Genomic DNA, 15,938 nt, shown 5'->3' with positions numbered 1-15,938 from the left:
CGGAGAGTCTTGGCCAGCTCTCTCTTTCCCTCTCCTATTTGGGAGCCTGGAAGGGTATGAAGAGGCCTAGGCCTGTGTGCCAAGGAGAAGGTCCAGTCAGGTCTCTTTCTCCACTGAATGCATTCTGTCACCTAGTCAGTACAATGGGTGTGTGGGTGGACACAGGGCATGCTGTTCCATCTCACTTGCTTACTCCTTTCCTCTGGTTTTGGTGGGTGCAGTTGGGATTCACCTTTGCTCAACTGACAGCAACATCACAATCCAGGTGTTGGCTTCGAGGAAAGAGGCAAAGCCAGTCTCAGTTTTAGCCTGTCTGGCAAACCCAGCTCAGGTGAAGGAGCTATCTACAGGGTTTAGATCATGAGAGTCTGGGATCAAGGGTCTAGTTAGTAAAATACTGTCACTCAGCCGGTCTTGGTGGCTCAGCCAGTAATCCCAGCATTTGGGGAGGCCGAGGAGAATGGATTGCCTGAGCCCGCAGGTCTGAGACCAGCCCGGGCAACTTGGCAAGACCTCGTCTCTACAATAAATCAAAAAATAAGCTGGGCATGGTAGTGCGCACCTGTAGTTCTGGCAACTTGGAAGGCTGAGGCGGAAGGATCACCGGAGCCCAGCAGGTTGACACTGGGGTGGCCGTGAGCGTGTGTGCCACTGCACTCCAGCCTGGGCGACAGAGTGAGACTCCAACTCAAAAAAAAAAAAAAAAAAGTGTCACTCTGCCTTGCTTTCTCCTCTGGGTAAATAGCCCCTCAATGCCCTTATAGGCAGCAGTGATTAGTCCGGGCAAGATTCAAGTGTTTCTGGGTCCTTAGCTAACATAGCATTTTATTACTATGTGAATATCACCTCTCCAATCATCTTACTCTGAAGGGCATGATTCTGGGAGAAGAATCTCCTTCTACAACAGAGAGCCCCACCCCACCGAAGTCACCTGAGAGGCTGCCATGATTGGTTAGCCCCTGGACACAGACGGTGTCTTCAGAGAGGAGTGTCTGTGAGCAAAAGGCAAAAGATTTATGTGAAACGAATTTTGAGAAGTCATAGAAAGGGAAGATATCTGTCTGCCTAGCAGTAATTAAAAGGCAGGGAAAGGTCTGAGGCTCATACTGATGGCATAGCTATAAATTAATAAAATAATTTCTGAATACTTTTATGGAGTCAGTCTCATACATCATTCATGCATAAAACCAAACCATAATTGTATACCTACAATAGATATTAACCAGGCATAGACGCTTCTCTCCATACTTGGGACTTTCTTTCCCTTTTTTTTTTTTAAGGAAGCAGAATTTATTGAGAGGACAGAAAAGCTCCCACAGTAGGAGAGGACCCAAAGGGGTTGCCCCCTTTCCCTTTCAATACTGTCCTTGATGTTCAAATTTGGGGGGGCAGGAGGCACACAGGGACATGAATTTAAGCTTGAAGCAAGAAAGGACTTACCCGTGTAGAGGGTCACGAGGCTCTGGAGCACTGACTTAGGGAGCCGTTCCCTGGAGGGCTTTAGGGACAGGCCGGTCATCCATTTGTCTGGTATGCTTGGGAAGAAACTTGTTTGAAGTGTGGGGGGATCATCAAGACAGCAGCTCCTGATTCTTTTTTTATTAACCCTTCCCAAAAGTGGTCCCAGTAAGGAACATAAGCCTCCCCTGAAAAACCCATTCCAGAGTATCCTCCTTGCTGTGGCGCTTCTGGCCTAGGAACACTCCAGTCATACTTTCTTGTTACACATGGCATCTCTACCTGACTCAACATCTGGGAGGTTGGAGATGCTGTCCTAGCCCCAGCTTGCAGGGTCAGAATACACAGAACTCAGAGCACCATTTCTACTTCGTCTGCTTTTCCACCTTCTTAGACTCTATTCTTCTTTGCCTTTAAAAGCTTCTCCATCCCATCAAGGATAACATCCCTTAATTCTCCAAGATTTGCCTTAAAGTTGTGATGGCATGCATAAAGTAAGTTTTACATCTCAAACAAACACAAATAGTGGTTTGAAGAATTATAAACCTAGGCTAATATGTTTTTAGTTTGTGCCATTCAGGAAGGGATACAGAAACTTCTAGGATGTCCATTTGTGGGGAAGAATCACATTTACCTGCCACATAATGTGAGATGGGGAAAGGGGCCAGAGCTGGCCTGGAACCGTGATCCCTGATGCAGGTCATGTGTCTTGAGGTCCTTTATGTAGGGCTTTGAGTAAAATATCAGGAGCTCAGAAAGAGGAAGCACCTCCCATACCAAGCAAAGCTCAGTTCTGAGCCCAGAGCTACCTTTCAGCTTTGTCAATTCCTGAATTTCCTGATATGACATTATGGGAGAACTTTTTCAAATCCCATTTGAATTTGTGAGTTAAGGTACGTGGGATTTGTTATTAAGCATACCATGATCTGGCAATATGAGGTTTTCTTTGGGGACATCAAGTACTGTATCTGAGATCACATAGCTGTTGAGATCTAATCTCATGGTCTCCCAAACCCCCATGTGGAATTGATTATAAGTGACCCTCTTATAAAGCCTGGGACACTAGTTTATTTTATCTTCTTTGGCACCAAATGAAACCTGAAATCTCACCTCTGTACAAATACCTGTTTGAGGGAAACCCTGTTGCCTTCGATTCTACTACTTTCAAATTCTAAGTCCTAAGGTGTGCATATCCAAAAGCTAAATCATAATTTTGAAATATTATCAAATTCATACTCAGGACCCTTTTCTGAAATAAAAAAACACTACTTCCTCTAGGACATTGTTAATCCCGGAACCCATACGAAGGACAGATGCCCTTGAACTGCATCTCAATACCAGACTCCCCACCTCCTTCAGGCCTCTCCAACTTTAAACATTTTTTTCGATGTTTAACTCACTATTGGAGCTTGCTCCCTCTTTTCAGGGACCCTTCCATTCAAAAGACTCTTTCTTTCCACCAGTGCTTCCTCCAGAACAAGGCTATCTTCCCCTGCCCCCAAATACATTCCTCCAACCAGAAAACATACTCTTCTACCAGGGTCCTGCTAGCTAAGTGCCATTCTCTCCTGTTTCTCTGTCTCTGCTCCTGGCTTCTCCCTGAATTTCTAAGAGTGGAAATATGAGTTGCTCTCCACAAATCTAAAACAACCCGGAGTTTCCACTGGACAGAGTGCTGAGGATAGAAGAGTAAAGAAAGCAACTTCAAGCAAGGAGGAAGACAAGACAGTGAAAACCGGGGAGCAGAGGGTGGAAACGCTGCTTTCCATCATGAGTCCTGTACTGAGACTCTCCACCCAGTAGATCCCTTCCTAGACACAACAGAGCCAGGGTCATAGTCTCCACCTTCCCCCATGATCTGGGGACACCGCCTCTGAATGTCACACAACCCAAAATATCATCCTCTTTACCACCTGCCCACCTGGGGAATAAAATCTCCTGGTCTGGGGACCTGTTTTCCCCATCTACCTGAGAGGATCTCTTCCTTGGACATCTATCCTTAAAGTCTGTAAGAATCAACTGTCTATTCTGAGGCACACATGCCTAAAACAGTTCCTACCTTCCCACCCCAAGGGAGTTGCTTAACCTAAAATGATTGTTCAACATTTATCCATACCTAGTCCACCCCATGCTACATACAGAGCAGTCATCATTCTAAAAGTATTCATTCATTCATCAGATACTGAGTACCTACTCTAGGCAGAGTACTGTGCTGGGTGCTAGGAATAGAATGGAGTCCCCGTACTTTTGGAGCAAACAGTCTAGCAGCAAAGATATCAAGCAATCATAATAAAGTATGACACGGGTTGTGATGTGGGGGAGGGGTTGGGGCTCAATGCTGTGACATTACATAGCAGGAGTACCTGGCCTCATCTATAGAAAGTCCTGGAAAGCTTTTCAAAGGAAGTGACACCTTAGCTGAGACGAAGAACAAGTAGAAGTTAACTAGGGGATGAGGAAGGGGAAGAGTGTTCAAATCAGAGGGAACAATGTGTAGGAAGGACTGAAGATGAGACAGAACATGGTAGGTGGCTTGAGAAACTTGAATGAATGAGTACAAGACGGGATACATTTGTAATACTTCTAGTCAGTGATTCCATTTGAAAAGTCATCCCCAGCCAACAAATTCCCACTACAGAGAAGAAGGCTGAAAGAAAGAGGATGCCTCATTTATTTATATAACTTCTGCCCCGTAAAGCCGCACCGACTGTGAAACACCCCACAACTCACCGCCCAGTGCGCTGAAGTTCTGGCCCGCTATGACCCCCATGTGGTTCCGGTTCTATGTGGCAAACATTTCCATTTGGAACTCCTGGCATTTTCCTTTTCTCCTTTTAAAAAAAAGACCACAAAATTACCCAAATTAGCATCTATTTGCCCTCCCTGCTACTAGAGGGAGTGGTGATAGGATAATACAAAAGCAACCAAAGATGCCCAAGTGTTCATAGCTTTCAAATGCATTTACTTATTTGATGTAGCTCCCACAAAAAACAGCATATAATATCTCCATCTCTCCAACAGTACCTGACTCCCAACTATGCCTTGCCCAGAAACATAAAAATAGGGTTTTTGCCATCCTGCCTCTGGGTAATCTTACTTTACCACAGAGATTTGCCCTAGAAGATACTGTTATTTTTTATTTATAAAACAAGGAATTACAATGTTTTTTGGGATGCTGCTGGGAAGGTTGAAATCACATGTTTAAAGTACCTGGCTAGTACCTAGTACATAGTAGGAGGTCCCTTTTTTTCCTTAATATGTCAAAAAATATGGGGAACCCTATCTGCTCTCTGTATACAACTTGCTCTTTTCATTTGATGACTTTGTCACAATGTACTCCCAAGAAATGTTTTCCCTTCTTCTCTCTTCCATTCCATATCATTTCTTCAAAATTTGGTTTAAAATCCATCCCTGGGCAATCTTGACTCAACCCATCACACCTGAGCCAACCTATGTTACTACAGATTCTTTTATTACATTCGTGAAAACATTCTAGGCCCAAAACAGGGCCACGTCATGATTTACTGAGCTTTTTCCATAGTGGGCTTCCAGCAAGTGACCCTAGCCATCACTGGCTAATGTGTATATGTTACCTGGGAAGGGACGTTTTTGGGTGGTTCAATTCTAATGGAAGGGTCCCACTCTCCTGGAGGGAGCACCGTCACCTGGTCTAGGAACTCATCAATCCCCGCCAGGAGATCATCTCGCTCTTTTGCCTTATATGCCACATCATGAAAAATCTAAAGAGAAGAAAAAACTCTCAGGAAAGTTGAAAGTCACTTTACTTAAAACAATCCACCAACTGATGTGGTGAAGAATGGACAGGACCTCTTGATTTTTTTTTTTTGAGTTGGAGTCTCACTCTGTCACCCAGACTCGAGTGCAGTGGCACACTCCCGGCCACCACATCCTCGACCTGCTGGGCTCTGGCGATCCTTCTGCGTAGCCAGAACTACAGGCACACGCTACCACGCCCAGCTGATTTTTTATTTATTGTGGAGATGACGAGGTCTCATCAAGTTGCCCGGCCGGGTCTCGAACCCGCGGGCTCAGGCGATCCACTTGCCTCGGCCTCCCAAAGTGCTGGGATTACAGGCTGACTCACCGAGCCCAGCCTTGATTTTTATCTCTGTCGTGGTGATCTGAGATGCAGAAAACTTTAGCACTGAGAGAAGTGCAAGGGTAAAAGGATTTAAAAAAAAGAATGTGATGGGTCAAAAAGACCAATATATGTCTGCTAGTACAAGAAGAGTTAAGACACAACTCTAGATGAAGAGCGATGTCATCTCTGCAAATGATGGCAGGAAAGGCAAGATGTCTGGAAAGTTTTCTCCATCATAATGGTTGGAAACACTGGATGGAATTATTAATGTAATAAGTAATAACTCCATGAAGTAAGCCTCCCAGTCAAAGATGCCAAAACACAGCCCACATCACCCTCTGTCTCCAAGACATATGACTTGAAAGCCCTGCTTTATAGTATAGCACAGTCCTCACCAGGGTATGCACTGTGAGTTCAACACGATGCCAAAATGTCTGATTGCCTTGGTAAAGGCAAGTGAGAACATTCACATTACACTGCCCAAGGTCATACCTGGAACTTTATCCAGACTGGTCTCATTTAGTGGAATGGAGTGAGGTTTCTTTTATATAAACAGATTGGATGTATTTAATTAACCATCTTCTCTTGAAAGTTAAGTCAAGCCAGGCTCGGTGGTTCAGCCTGTAATCCTGTGCCTTTGGGAGGCTGAGGTGAGTAGATTGCCTGAGCCTGCGGGTTCGAGACCCGTCTGGGCAGGCGAGACCTCATCTCTACAATAAATCAAAAAAATCAGCTGGGCGTGGTAGCGCATGCCTGTAATTCCAGCTACTTGGAAGTCTGAGGCGGAAAGATCGCCGGAGCCCAGCAGGTCAAGGCTGCGGTGGCCGGGAGCGGCCACTGCACTCCAGTCTGGGCGACAGTAAGACTCCAACTCAAAAAAAAAAAAAAAAGAAAGAAAGAAAGTTAAGTCAACCTTAATGTATTTCTCTAGGTGTGCTATTTGGCAAGAATAATTTTCTCAGAAAAAGATTTATCTGCATTCTTGATTACTCAAAAAAGGAACATAAGAAGAAAAATCTCTCGGGGTTTCTTGAGCTGCTTCCCAGCAGACATTACAATTGAAATTCTTTTATTCCCAAATTAGCACAGTACCTGGCACAGAGTAAACACCTAATAAATATTTCTAAGATGAATGAATGAAGCAGAAGTGGCACATACCTCATCTGTCATGATGGTGGCCATGGACCTGCCAATCTCATGGTACTGCTGAGCTTTCCCTACTGGACCCAATAAGATAAACAAAAATCTAGCAAACACACAGAAGAGGAAATTATGTAAGTAAATATACTCTTCCCTGAACAGCATAACATTTCTCTCTCTTATTAAACAGAAATCAAAAAAGGGCAACCAACTAGTGATAGATCGATCACTCTCTGTTGCCTTGACCTAACAGCTCCACAATAGGCATTACAGGCTATTTGTGTGACATCATTCAATAATGTGGTGATATTTCTTAGGATTTCCATAGACACAATTCCTAGCTATAGAAAGAATGCTGTATCAAAGCATGGCATTGTAGTGCAAATTCAAGGTTATCGTAATCCTATTCATTGTTCTAATAAGAAAATGATGGGGAAAGGAAGGGAAAGGAAAGTTGAAATGATCAAGTCCTGTAGAGGAGTCTGAACTGTGTTCAGAACATCTTAATACTCTCCATAATTAGCGGGGCTTTGAATCATCAGCATCACCACCTTCAGAGCACATGAATAGCCTTTTGAACACATGCAGGCATATTTGCAAACCATACAATCCCTGCCAGAACTGTCAAAAGAGACACGAATACCTTTGCTGGAGCTGTTTCCCTGGGAGAACTGGGAGAGCAAGACTCACACTTCCTGTTGCAACAAACGATTGGCTCCCGCTATGCCCTTTGAATGCTCTTCAATTCTCTATTTCCAAGGCTAGAGGTACTGTGTAGTCACAGCCTTAAAAGTCTTAAAATGTCTCTGCAGAGTTGTCAATCAAATACACCCCAATCTTCTGAGACTACTGTTAAATTTTAAACACTGTTCCTAAAATTAAGTAATCCTAAATTCTGACATTAACTGGCTGCTTCTACCAGTGCTACATAAATTTGTATTTAAGATAGCATGCATGTGTTTTATATTTGCCATTACCTTGTTGGGATTGGCACTTCCGTCAGGCCTGAGAGAAGAACAGCCGGAGACAGCCTCACAAAGGCAACGATGGGACGGTCCAAAATATCCACCTCTCCAACCAGAACATTTGAGGCCTCTGCACCAGTGGGAATTTTTTTCATGAAATGAAGGTCTACCTAAAAGTCCAAAAGAACCCTCTGATGATTTGGAAGCCATCAACCTAAATATCAGCCACCGTCCTCATGTCTTACACTTGTACATCACTTTATGGTTAATATGCGTTTACTCACACTAATTTATTTGATCCTTACAGAAACTCTGGAAGGTGGATAAGACCATCGTACTAGTCCCACTTAGAGAAAAATAATAATGAGTGTCTGAGACTCAGAGATGAAGCTGACTTGCCCAGGACCACAAAGATTTTAAGATATATAATCAGAATTTAAATCCAGGTATTCTGATTTCAATCTCATTGCACCATGCTTCCTCAGAGAGGACTGTTTTTGAAGCTTTGGGTCACATTCTTTCTCTTTGTAAATACTTGCTTTATTAGAAGTTTTGGGTTTTCTAAATAAAACAGGGAGTCTTATGAGCAGAGAAAGTGACATGATACTATCTGTGCTTTGGAAAGATATTGTCAAGCACAGAATAAGGAGAGGCTGGAAGTAGAGACCAAGGCTTGGACCAGAAACCGCACTGACGCACTGATACCATGGAAGGCCTCAGATACCACAGTCATAGGCCTCAAGGAGAGTTTCGATCAAGATGTAGTTTCAGGAGACAGCAGCAAAATCTTGTTCTGGAAAAACCCTAGGGCGTGAGGAGGAACTGCTGGAGAACAGGTACCAAAAAATGCCTGAACAATCAGGAGGTCTGTGTTGGAAAGCCTCTGAGATAGCTAGTTTCAGGTTCCAGCATGTTTAATCTGGAGGCACCAACTGTTGAAACAGCCTCACTCAGATAGGGTAGAAGGGAGATGACACACATGGATAGGCCTCCTTTTATGCTGAAATGGCCCTGGTCTTAAAGAGCCTCGAAATACCCAGATTCAGGAAAGCTCACCCAGATTCTATTGGCTGGACTCTAGGCTCCAATAAACACCATCTTAGGCCTAGAAGCCAACTTCCCATGTCTCTGCTCACCTTGCTTAAATCCACAGGACTGTGTTCACAATTCACTCCATTTTTTACTTCAAGATGAGTAGTTGGAACAGACTGAGGAGACACGGTTTGACCTATTGGGAAAAAAAGACAGAATCCTCTGTGTCCCTGCCCTCTGCCCCTTCCGACACACCCCATCCATCATTGGTTGGCTCTGCTCCCCTGCAAAGCCTACATGGAGAAAAGGTGAAGATGGCTATGAAGCCAGGACCCACACACACCTAGTTCCTTACCTACCAGTTAGTGGTAAGGGAGGGCAGAGGTCTTACTGCTTCTGCACCTTCTTCCTGAACACATTTGTGCCCTCTTTTATGTCTCTATTAAGGCAGTGATCCTTAACCAAAATACAAAAAAGACCCCTATGGAGAACTTCTCAAAAATAGATTCCCAGGCATATCCCCTGCACATGGTGACTCAGTGAATATGGAGACCAGGAGATGAATATAGATGAGGTTGTGTCTGGCCAGAGGAAAAGGAACCAATCAGCAGCTGAAACGTATTGAATGTTTACAACCTACCATGCACCCAGCTAAGGGCTTCACATGGATTTACTCTTGAAGCCTCACAATAAACTTATGGAGTAATTTCTATTATCCTTACTTTACAAGTGAGAAAGTGAGACTTAAAGAGGCTTAGTAGGTTGCCCAAGGTCACACACTTTGCAAGTGGTAAAGCCAGAATCAAAGGCCTAGAAGTCTGACTCAAGAACCTACACTTCTCTATTTTACCTCCCTAATTTAAGACATTTGTTTACTCCTAAAAAGCTCCAGTCCACCTTCTCAGATCTCAAATTATCCCCAATGTGAATACCTCCCCAAAGCCATGTTAATTCCACGGCCACCCTGGGGTACAAGGCCCTCACCTTGGGCCCACAATGATCTAGCTGAGGAATGCAGCCTTAGTGCCACAAGAGAGACATGGGCACCAGTCCTAGCCAGCCATTCTGCCAATCAGTGTCTATGTGGGCATGGAAATATAACAGACAAATATAGCCCCCACCCTCTAGTAACTCAGCATCTCTAACTAGTTTCCAGACGTCTCATTGATAAAGACAGAGAACAGTCTCCTAACGATCTTACCATTTTTATCCATCGAATGTGGATCAGACTGCTTCTTGCCAACCTCAGCAAAGGAGCGAACAATGGGAATAAGATTGTTTCTCTTCCTTTCATTCTGATGATGATGCTTTTTGAGAAGGGCTTCCCGTACTTTCACCCTCATACAATCGTTCAGGTCACTGGATAATTCTTGCTGGTCCAGGATCAGGTCTGGAAAGTAGGCAGTTTCACGAACACTCAAAGTGAGGGTCAGGAAACCCAAGGGGGCCAACATCAGGTGGGGTGGGGTGGAGGGCATGGGGAGGGGAAGCAGCTCCACTAGGGTCACTGAGATGCAACTGCAGCTTCAGTGTATGGAAGAGCTATTGGATGACAGTGGCTGTGAAAAGTTATACTTTATTCATGTAACAAATCATTGTTAATAATAGAAACTTCTGAGTACTTAATATGTGCTAGGAAATGAACCATGAACTTTATATATATTATCTAATCCTTATAAAAATCCTGAGAAGTAGGTATCTATAGCAATATTTTTACAGATGACAAAACTGAAGCCCAAATGTTACAAAATTCCCCAGTGTCTCACATCTAGTCAGTTGCAGGACTGGGATTCAAATTCGGAACTCACTCAAAAGCCCACATTATTATCCACTTTGTTCTACCATCTGCCAGTTTTTCCCTATATCTTCTTCCTCCCAGAGTTTACCATTCCAGCATCGTCAAGAGGAACTAAAAGCCACCCAGAAAGCTCAACCTAGTCTTAATTTCTTTTTCTTTTTCTTTTTTTTTTTTTGAGTTGGAGTCTCACTCTGTGACCCAGACTAGAGTGCAGTGGCTGCTCCTAGCCACTGCAGCCTCGACCTGCTGGGCTCCGGCGATCCTTCCGCCTCAGCCTTCCAAGTAGCTGGAACTACAGGTGCGCGCTACCACGCCCGGCTCATTTTGATTTTATTGTAGAGATGAGGTCTCGCCAACTTGCCCAGGCAGGTCTTGAACCCGCGGGCTCAGGCAATCCACTCACCTCAGCCTCCCAAAGGCACGGGATTACAGGCTGAGCCACCGAGCCCGGCTTAGTCTTAATTTCTAACTCCACCCGTGACTATCCAAGTGCTGCTATAAATGTGGAAAATCTATTTCATATTCAAGCCAAAGATCCATATTTATTTTCATCTGTAAGTTGATTGATTCCTTTCCCCATATTATAATCAAGCTTCAAAATTCTTCATCTTGAAAAAAAATCCACCCCATGTCCAAGACCTATCACTCCTATATCTATGGCCTCCTCTCTCTCTCTTCTCCTATTACTTAAAAGTTCTCAGAAGAAAAATTCTTCAGCCTTCTGAAATGTGGCTACCCACAAAACAACTGTTTTTGGTAAAATCATCAATAACCTTTCAGTTGCTAAATCCAACAGATATCTCTAGTCTGACCTCATCTGACGTCTCTTGCAGCATTTGACACTGATGAATCAAAACTCTTCCCTCTTGACTTTTGTAGTTGGTTGAATGGTGACTCCCCAAAAGATATGCCTATGTCCTAAACCACCCCCTAGAGCCTGTGACTGTGACCTTATTTTTCGAAAGGGTCTTTTCAGATGTAATTAAGGATCTCAAGATGAGAGCATTCTGGATTACTGAGGTGGGCTCTAAATCCAACACAAATGTTCTTATAAGAGACACACAGAAGAGAGACACGGAAGAGAACAAATCCACATGAAGACAAAGACAGAAACTGGAGTTATACAGCAATTAAGCCCAGGAACACCTAGAGTCACCAGAATTATAAGCTGGAAAAAGCAAGCTTCTCCTCAAGAACACTCTTTCCTAAAGTCTTCCGAGAGGACATAGCCCTGCTAATACACTGATTTTGAACTTCTGGCCTCCAGAACCAGGAGACAATAAATTTTGGATGTTTGAAGTCACCAACTTTGTGGAAATTTGTTACAGCAGTCCTAGGAAATGAATACAGATTTCATGACCATTGCCTGATTCTCCTCCCACCTCTCTGACCACCCCTTCGTGGTCTCCTTGGCTGACGACTCTTCATCTAACCTACTCATAAGTCCCCAACGGTCACCATAAACACTGGAGTTCCCCTGATTTCTGTCCTCAGTCCTCTGATCTTCTCTCCCTTAATAAGCTCAGCCACAGCCGGGCTCGGTGGCTCAGCCTGTAATCCTGCGCCTTTGGGAGGCTGAAGTGAGTGGATTGCCTGAGCCCGCGGGTTCGAGACTGCCTGGGCAGCGAGACCTCATCTCTACAAAAAATCAAAAAATCAGCCAGGTGTGGTAGCGCATGCCTGTAATTCTGGCTACTTGGAAGGCTGAGGCGGAAGGATCACCAGAGCCCAGCAGGTCAAGGCTGCGGTGGCTGGAAGCAGCCACTGCACTCCAGTCTGGGTGACAGAGTGAGACTCCAACTCAAAAAAAAAAATTAAGCTCAGCCACTTCCAAGATGACACATACCAGCTTCCTATGAACTGATGGCTCACTAAAATTATATCCTGGTTCAGATCTCTCTCCTATGCACCAGATCAGAGTTCCAGTTACCCACTAGACATTTTTATCTAGATGTTCCATCAAGTCCCAGAACTCAATAAGCGCAAAACTAAACTCATTATCTTTCCCACCAGGTCTACTTGCTTTCCAGCCACTCAACCATCTATGCCAGATTCCTTAACTCTCTTTCCTTCATTTCCCCAATCTGTCAAACTGGTCTCATCAATTCTACCTCTTGAATCTCACTAGAAACTGCACCCCCTTTCCATCCCCTGCTATCACCACCCATAGTGTAGATGGCATCCCACCTGAACTACTGCAATAGCCTAACCCCTTTCTCCCTTCAATTCAGCCCCCATATTGCTGTCATTCTCTCTTTTTCTTTTCTTTTTTTTTAATATGGAGTACTTGGCCAGGTGTGGTGGCTTAGTTTGTAATTCCCATACTTTAGGAGGCTGAGGCAAGAGGATTACCTGAACCTGAGGGTTCAAGACCAACCTAGGCAAATTGGTGAGACCTAGTCTTTACAATAAATCACACAAAAAACTAGCTGGATGTGGTGGCATGTGTCTATAGTTCCAGCTACTTGGAAGGCTGAAGCGGAAGGATCGCCTAAGCCAAGCAGGTCAAGGCTGTGATGGCCATGAGCATGCCACTGTACTCCTCCAGCCTGGGCAACAAGGGTGAGACTCCAACTCAAACAAACAAACAAACAAACAAATAAGGAGTACTTCACGAAATTGCACGTCATCCTCACACAGGAGCCATGCTAACCTGGTGCTGAAGTGAGCACTATTATGCAAAATTTGATTGGTCCCTACCCTGCTCAAAACTCTCTAATGACTCCTTGAGTTATAAGCAGCCTTAACAGATCTCAGAGATTCTTCTACCTAACACAAACCTTTTAAGGGACACTTGTGGGATTTCAGACACATAGCCAAAAGTTAGCAAAATAATGATGTGACTTCAATGCTAAACACAAGAATTCCATTTTCCCCAGGCATTCAGAGTGGTACTTCTGAGATATCTCCTTGAAAAGGAGTGGGACACAGGGTCCCATGAATGCTTACTCATCCTGAGGGTCCTCATGTGACCTGAGAGGCAGAATTACTCTGATACTTCTCAAAAATAGGTTAAATGAAATATTCATTTAACCTGTTCAGCCATACAGAGCCAATCCAAAGGAAAAGTCCCCACATGCACCCAGCTATTTCTCCAACTCTGTCCCTGTAACAATAATTTAATACCCAATTATAACAGGAAATGCAGTCACACATCTTCCTTTCACATCATGCTGAAGTAACCGAGGTACTTTGGCTCAGTTTCCTTCATGCCTGCCCTAGATGCCATGTTTAAAAGTCTTTAATTCTCTTTCACCCCTTTCTCTCTGCACAACTCCCAGTTGCCCCTTTCCCTAATTATTACCAAGCAATCTCTGCTAATGCACTTATTTTAATTGTTTCCATGGCTGTTTCCCCCACTGGAAGGTAAACTCCTTGAAGGTGGAAACTGTGCCTTCATTTCCCTGTGCCTAGCACATTAACAAGCATATGGCAGATATACAATAAACATTAGTTAATGAACAAGTCTAAACACCATGCCATTTGAATCTCATAATAAGCCTGTTTTCACAGTGAAGCCCATCCCACAGCTGAGGACACTGAGGTTGTGACTTGCCCAAGGACACATAGCCACTGTATTCTTTTTTTTTGAGTTGGAGTCTCACTCTGTCACCCAGACTGGAGTGCAGTGGCACGCTACCGGCCACTGCAGCCTCGACCTGCTGGGCTCAGGTGATCCTCCCGTCTCAGCCTTCCAAGTAGCCAGAACTAAAGGCACGTGCTACTGCACCCAGTTAATTTTTTATTTATTGTAGAGATGAGGCCTCTCCAAGTTGTGTGGGCGGGTCTTGAACCCGCAGACTCAGGCAATCACTTGCCTTGGCCTCCCAAAGTGCTGGGATTACAGGCTGAGCCACTGAGCCTGGCCTTCTTTATTCTTTTCACTACACCAACACTTCTTTCCTGCCGACACACTTCTTACATTTACATAAAAGTTCCTCCATTTTTCCCTACTTAACCTTACCTGAAATTTCTTCTATGCTATTTGCACGCATATCCAGAAGAACTGTTCCATTAATAAGGCAGCTCCGCAGCTCAAAGAGACTGTGCAGTGAGAGGGTTGCCACGTAAGGCTTGCTCCAGCGTTCTCCCCCATCTTCAACATCTTCTTCAAACTTCAGCCATCTGAAAGCATCACAAATAATGAAATGTCAAAGATAGAAAATGAGGAATTTTCAAGAGAGAATCATCAATGGAATCCACGGAGAAAGATAACTGAAAAGTCATCTAATCTACACGTAAAATCTAATCTACATGTTCATAAAAAAAGCAGATGGTAGAACAGTGCTTGATGGAGTATAGTTTAACTCCATTCTTTTTTTTTTTTGAGTTGGAGTCTCACTCTGTCACCCAGACTGGAGTGCAGTGGCGGCTCCCGGTCACCACAGCCTCGACCTGCCGGGCTCCAGCGATCTTTCCACCTCAGTCTTCCAAGTAGCTGGAACTACAGGCGTGCACCACCATGCCCAGCTAATTTTTTTATTTATTGTAGAGATGAGGTCTCACCAAGTTGCCCAGGCGGGTCTCGAACCCGCGGGCTCAGGCAATCCACTCACCTCAGCCTCCCAAAGTGCTGGGATTACAGGCTGAGCCACTGAGCTTGGCTTTAACTCCATTCTTATTTAAATAAATCTTAAAAAATATAAGCACACACCTGTATAAGATACCAAAATATTATGTTCCTCATTCTCTGTGGGGTCATGGGATTGCAGATGACTTTTCTTTCTTTCTTTATGCTTATCTTTTCTAGCTTTCTATAATGAGCATGCAGTGCCTGTACAATTACAAAATAGGGCAGGGCTTGGTGGCTCAGCCTGTAATCCCACGCTTTGGGAGGCTGAGGTGAGTGAATTTTCTGAGCCCGCGGGTTCGAGACCCACCTGGGCAACTTGGCGTGACCTCATCTCTACAATAAAATTAAAAAATTTAGCCAGGCATGGTAGCGCACACCTGTAGTTCCAGCTACTTGGAAGGCTGAGGCGGAAGGATCGCCGGAGCCCAGCAGGTAGAGACGGCAGTGGCTGGGAGTGGCCACTGCACTCCAGTCTGGGCTACAGAGTGAGACTCCAACTCAAATAAAACAAAACAAAACAAAAAACCAATTACAAAATAGATGTAATCTATGTCATTTGGACACATTGATAAATCACACTAATGAAATGATAATATTTTCTTTTTAATCAGTATCCTGCGTGACCTTTAGCATTCAGTATTCTGTGTGACCTTTAGAAGTTCATAAAAACAGAATGACAAAAGATTGCGTCTTCACTTGTTATCAAGTGGCCTGTTTAAATCTCTCTACCTGTAGAAAACGGCCACGATAGAGCAGGCATCCAGAAAGAGCTTTCAATGACAGCTGGAACCACGCTTTGTCAGTTCCCCACCTTGCCTCTTTCCCTGAGGCTCAGGTATGCTGACTTTTCATCATCATCTGTAAGGTTTA

The 15,938-nt window shown here is 44.2% G+C and overlaps 1 protein-coding gene across 2 annotated transcripts in view; it reads right to left on the bottom strand.

Moving 5' to 3' along the window:
* Positions 1–15,938, bottom strand: part of SLC4A8 (solute carrier family 4 member 8) — an 87,506-nt gene that overhangs the window by 40,030 nt on the left and 31,538 nt on the right. For both annotated transcript variants that reach the window (XM_008055674.2, XM_008055673.2), the window contains exons 5-11: positions 14,460–14,620; positions 9,899–10,087; positions 8,802–8,893; positions 7,678–7,835; positions 6,719–6,806; positions 5,052–5,198; positions 4,189–4,289 (exon numbers count right to left, since the gene is read on the bottom strand). In XM_008055674.2, the coding sequence (XP_008053865.1) occupies positions 4,189–4,289; positions 5,052–5,198; positions 6,719–6,806; positions 7,678–7,835; positions 8,802–8,893; positions 9,899–10,087; positions 14,460–14,620 (936 nt within the window). The remainder of the gene's footprint in view (positions 1–4,188; positions 4,290–5,051; positions 5,199–6,718; positions 6,807–7,677; positions 7,836–8,801; positions 8,894–9,898; positions 10,088–14,459; positions 14,621–15,938) is intronic.

This window comes from Carlito syrichta, unplaced genomic scaffold (assembly GCF_000164805.1).
Source record: "Carlito syrichta isolate Samal-C Ts95f unplaced genomic scaffold, Tarsius_syrichta-2.0.1 Scaffold301920, whole genome shotgun sequence".
NCBI classification, from domain to species: Eukaryota; Metazoa; Chordata; class Mammalia; order Primates; family Tarsiidae; genus Carlito; species Carlito syrichta.
This window is presented reverse-complemented; position numbering and strand designations above follow the sequence as displayed.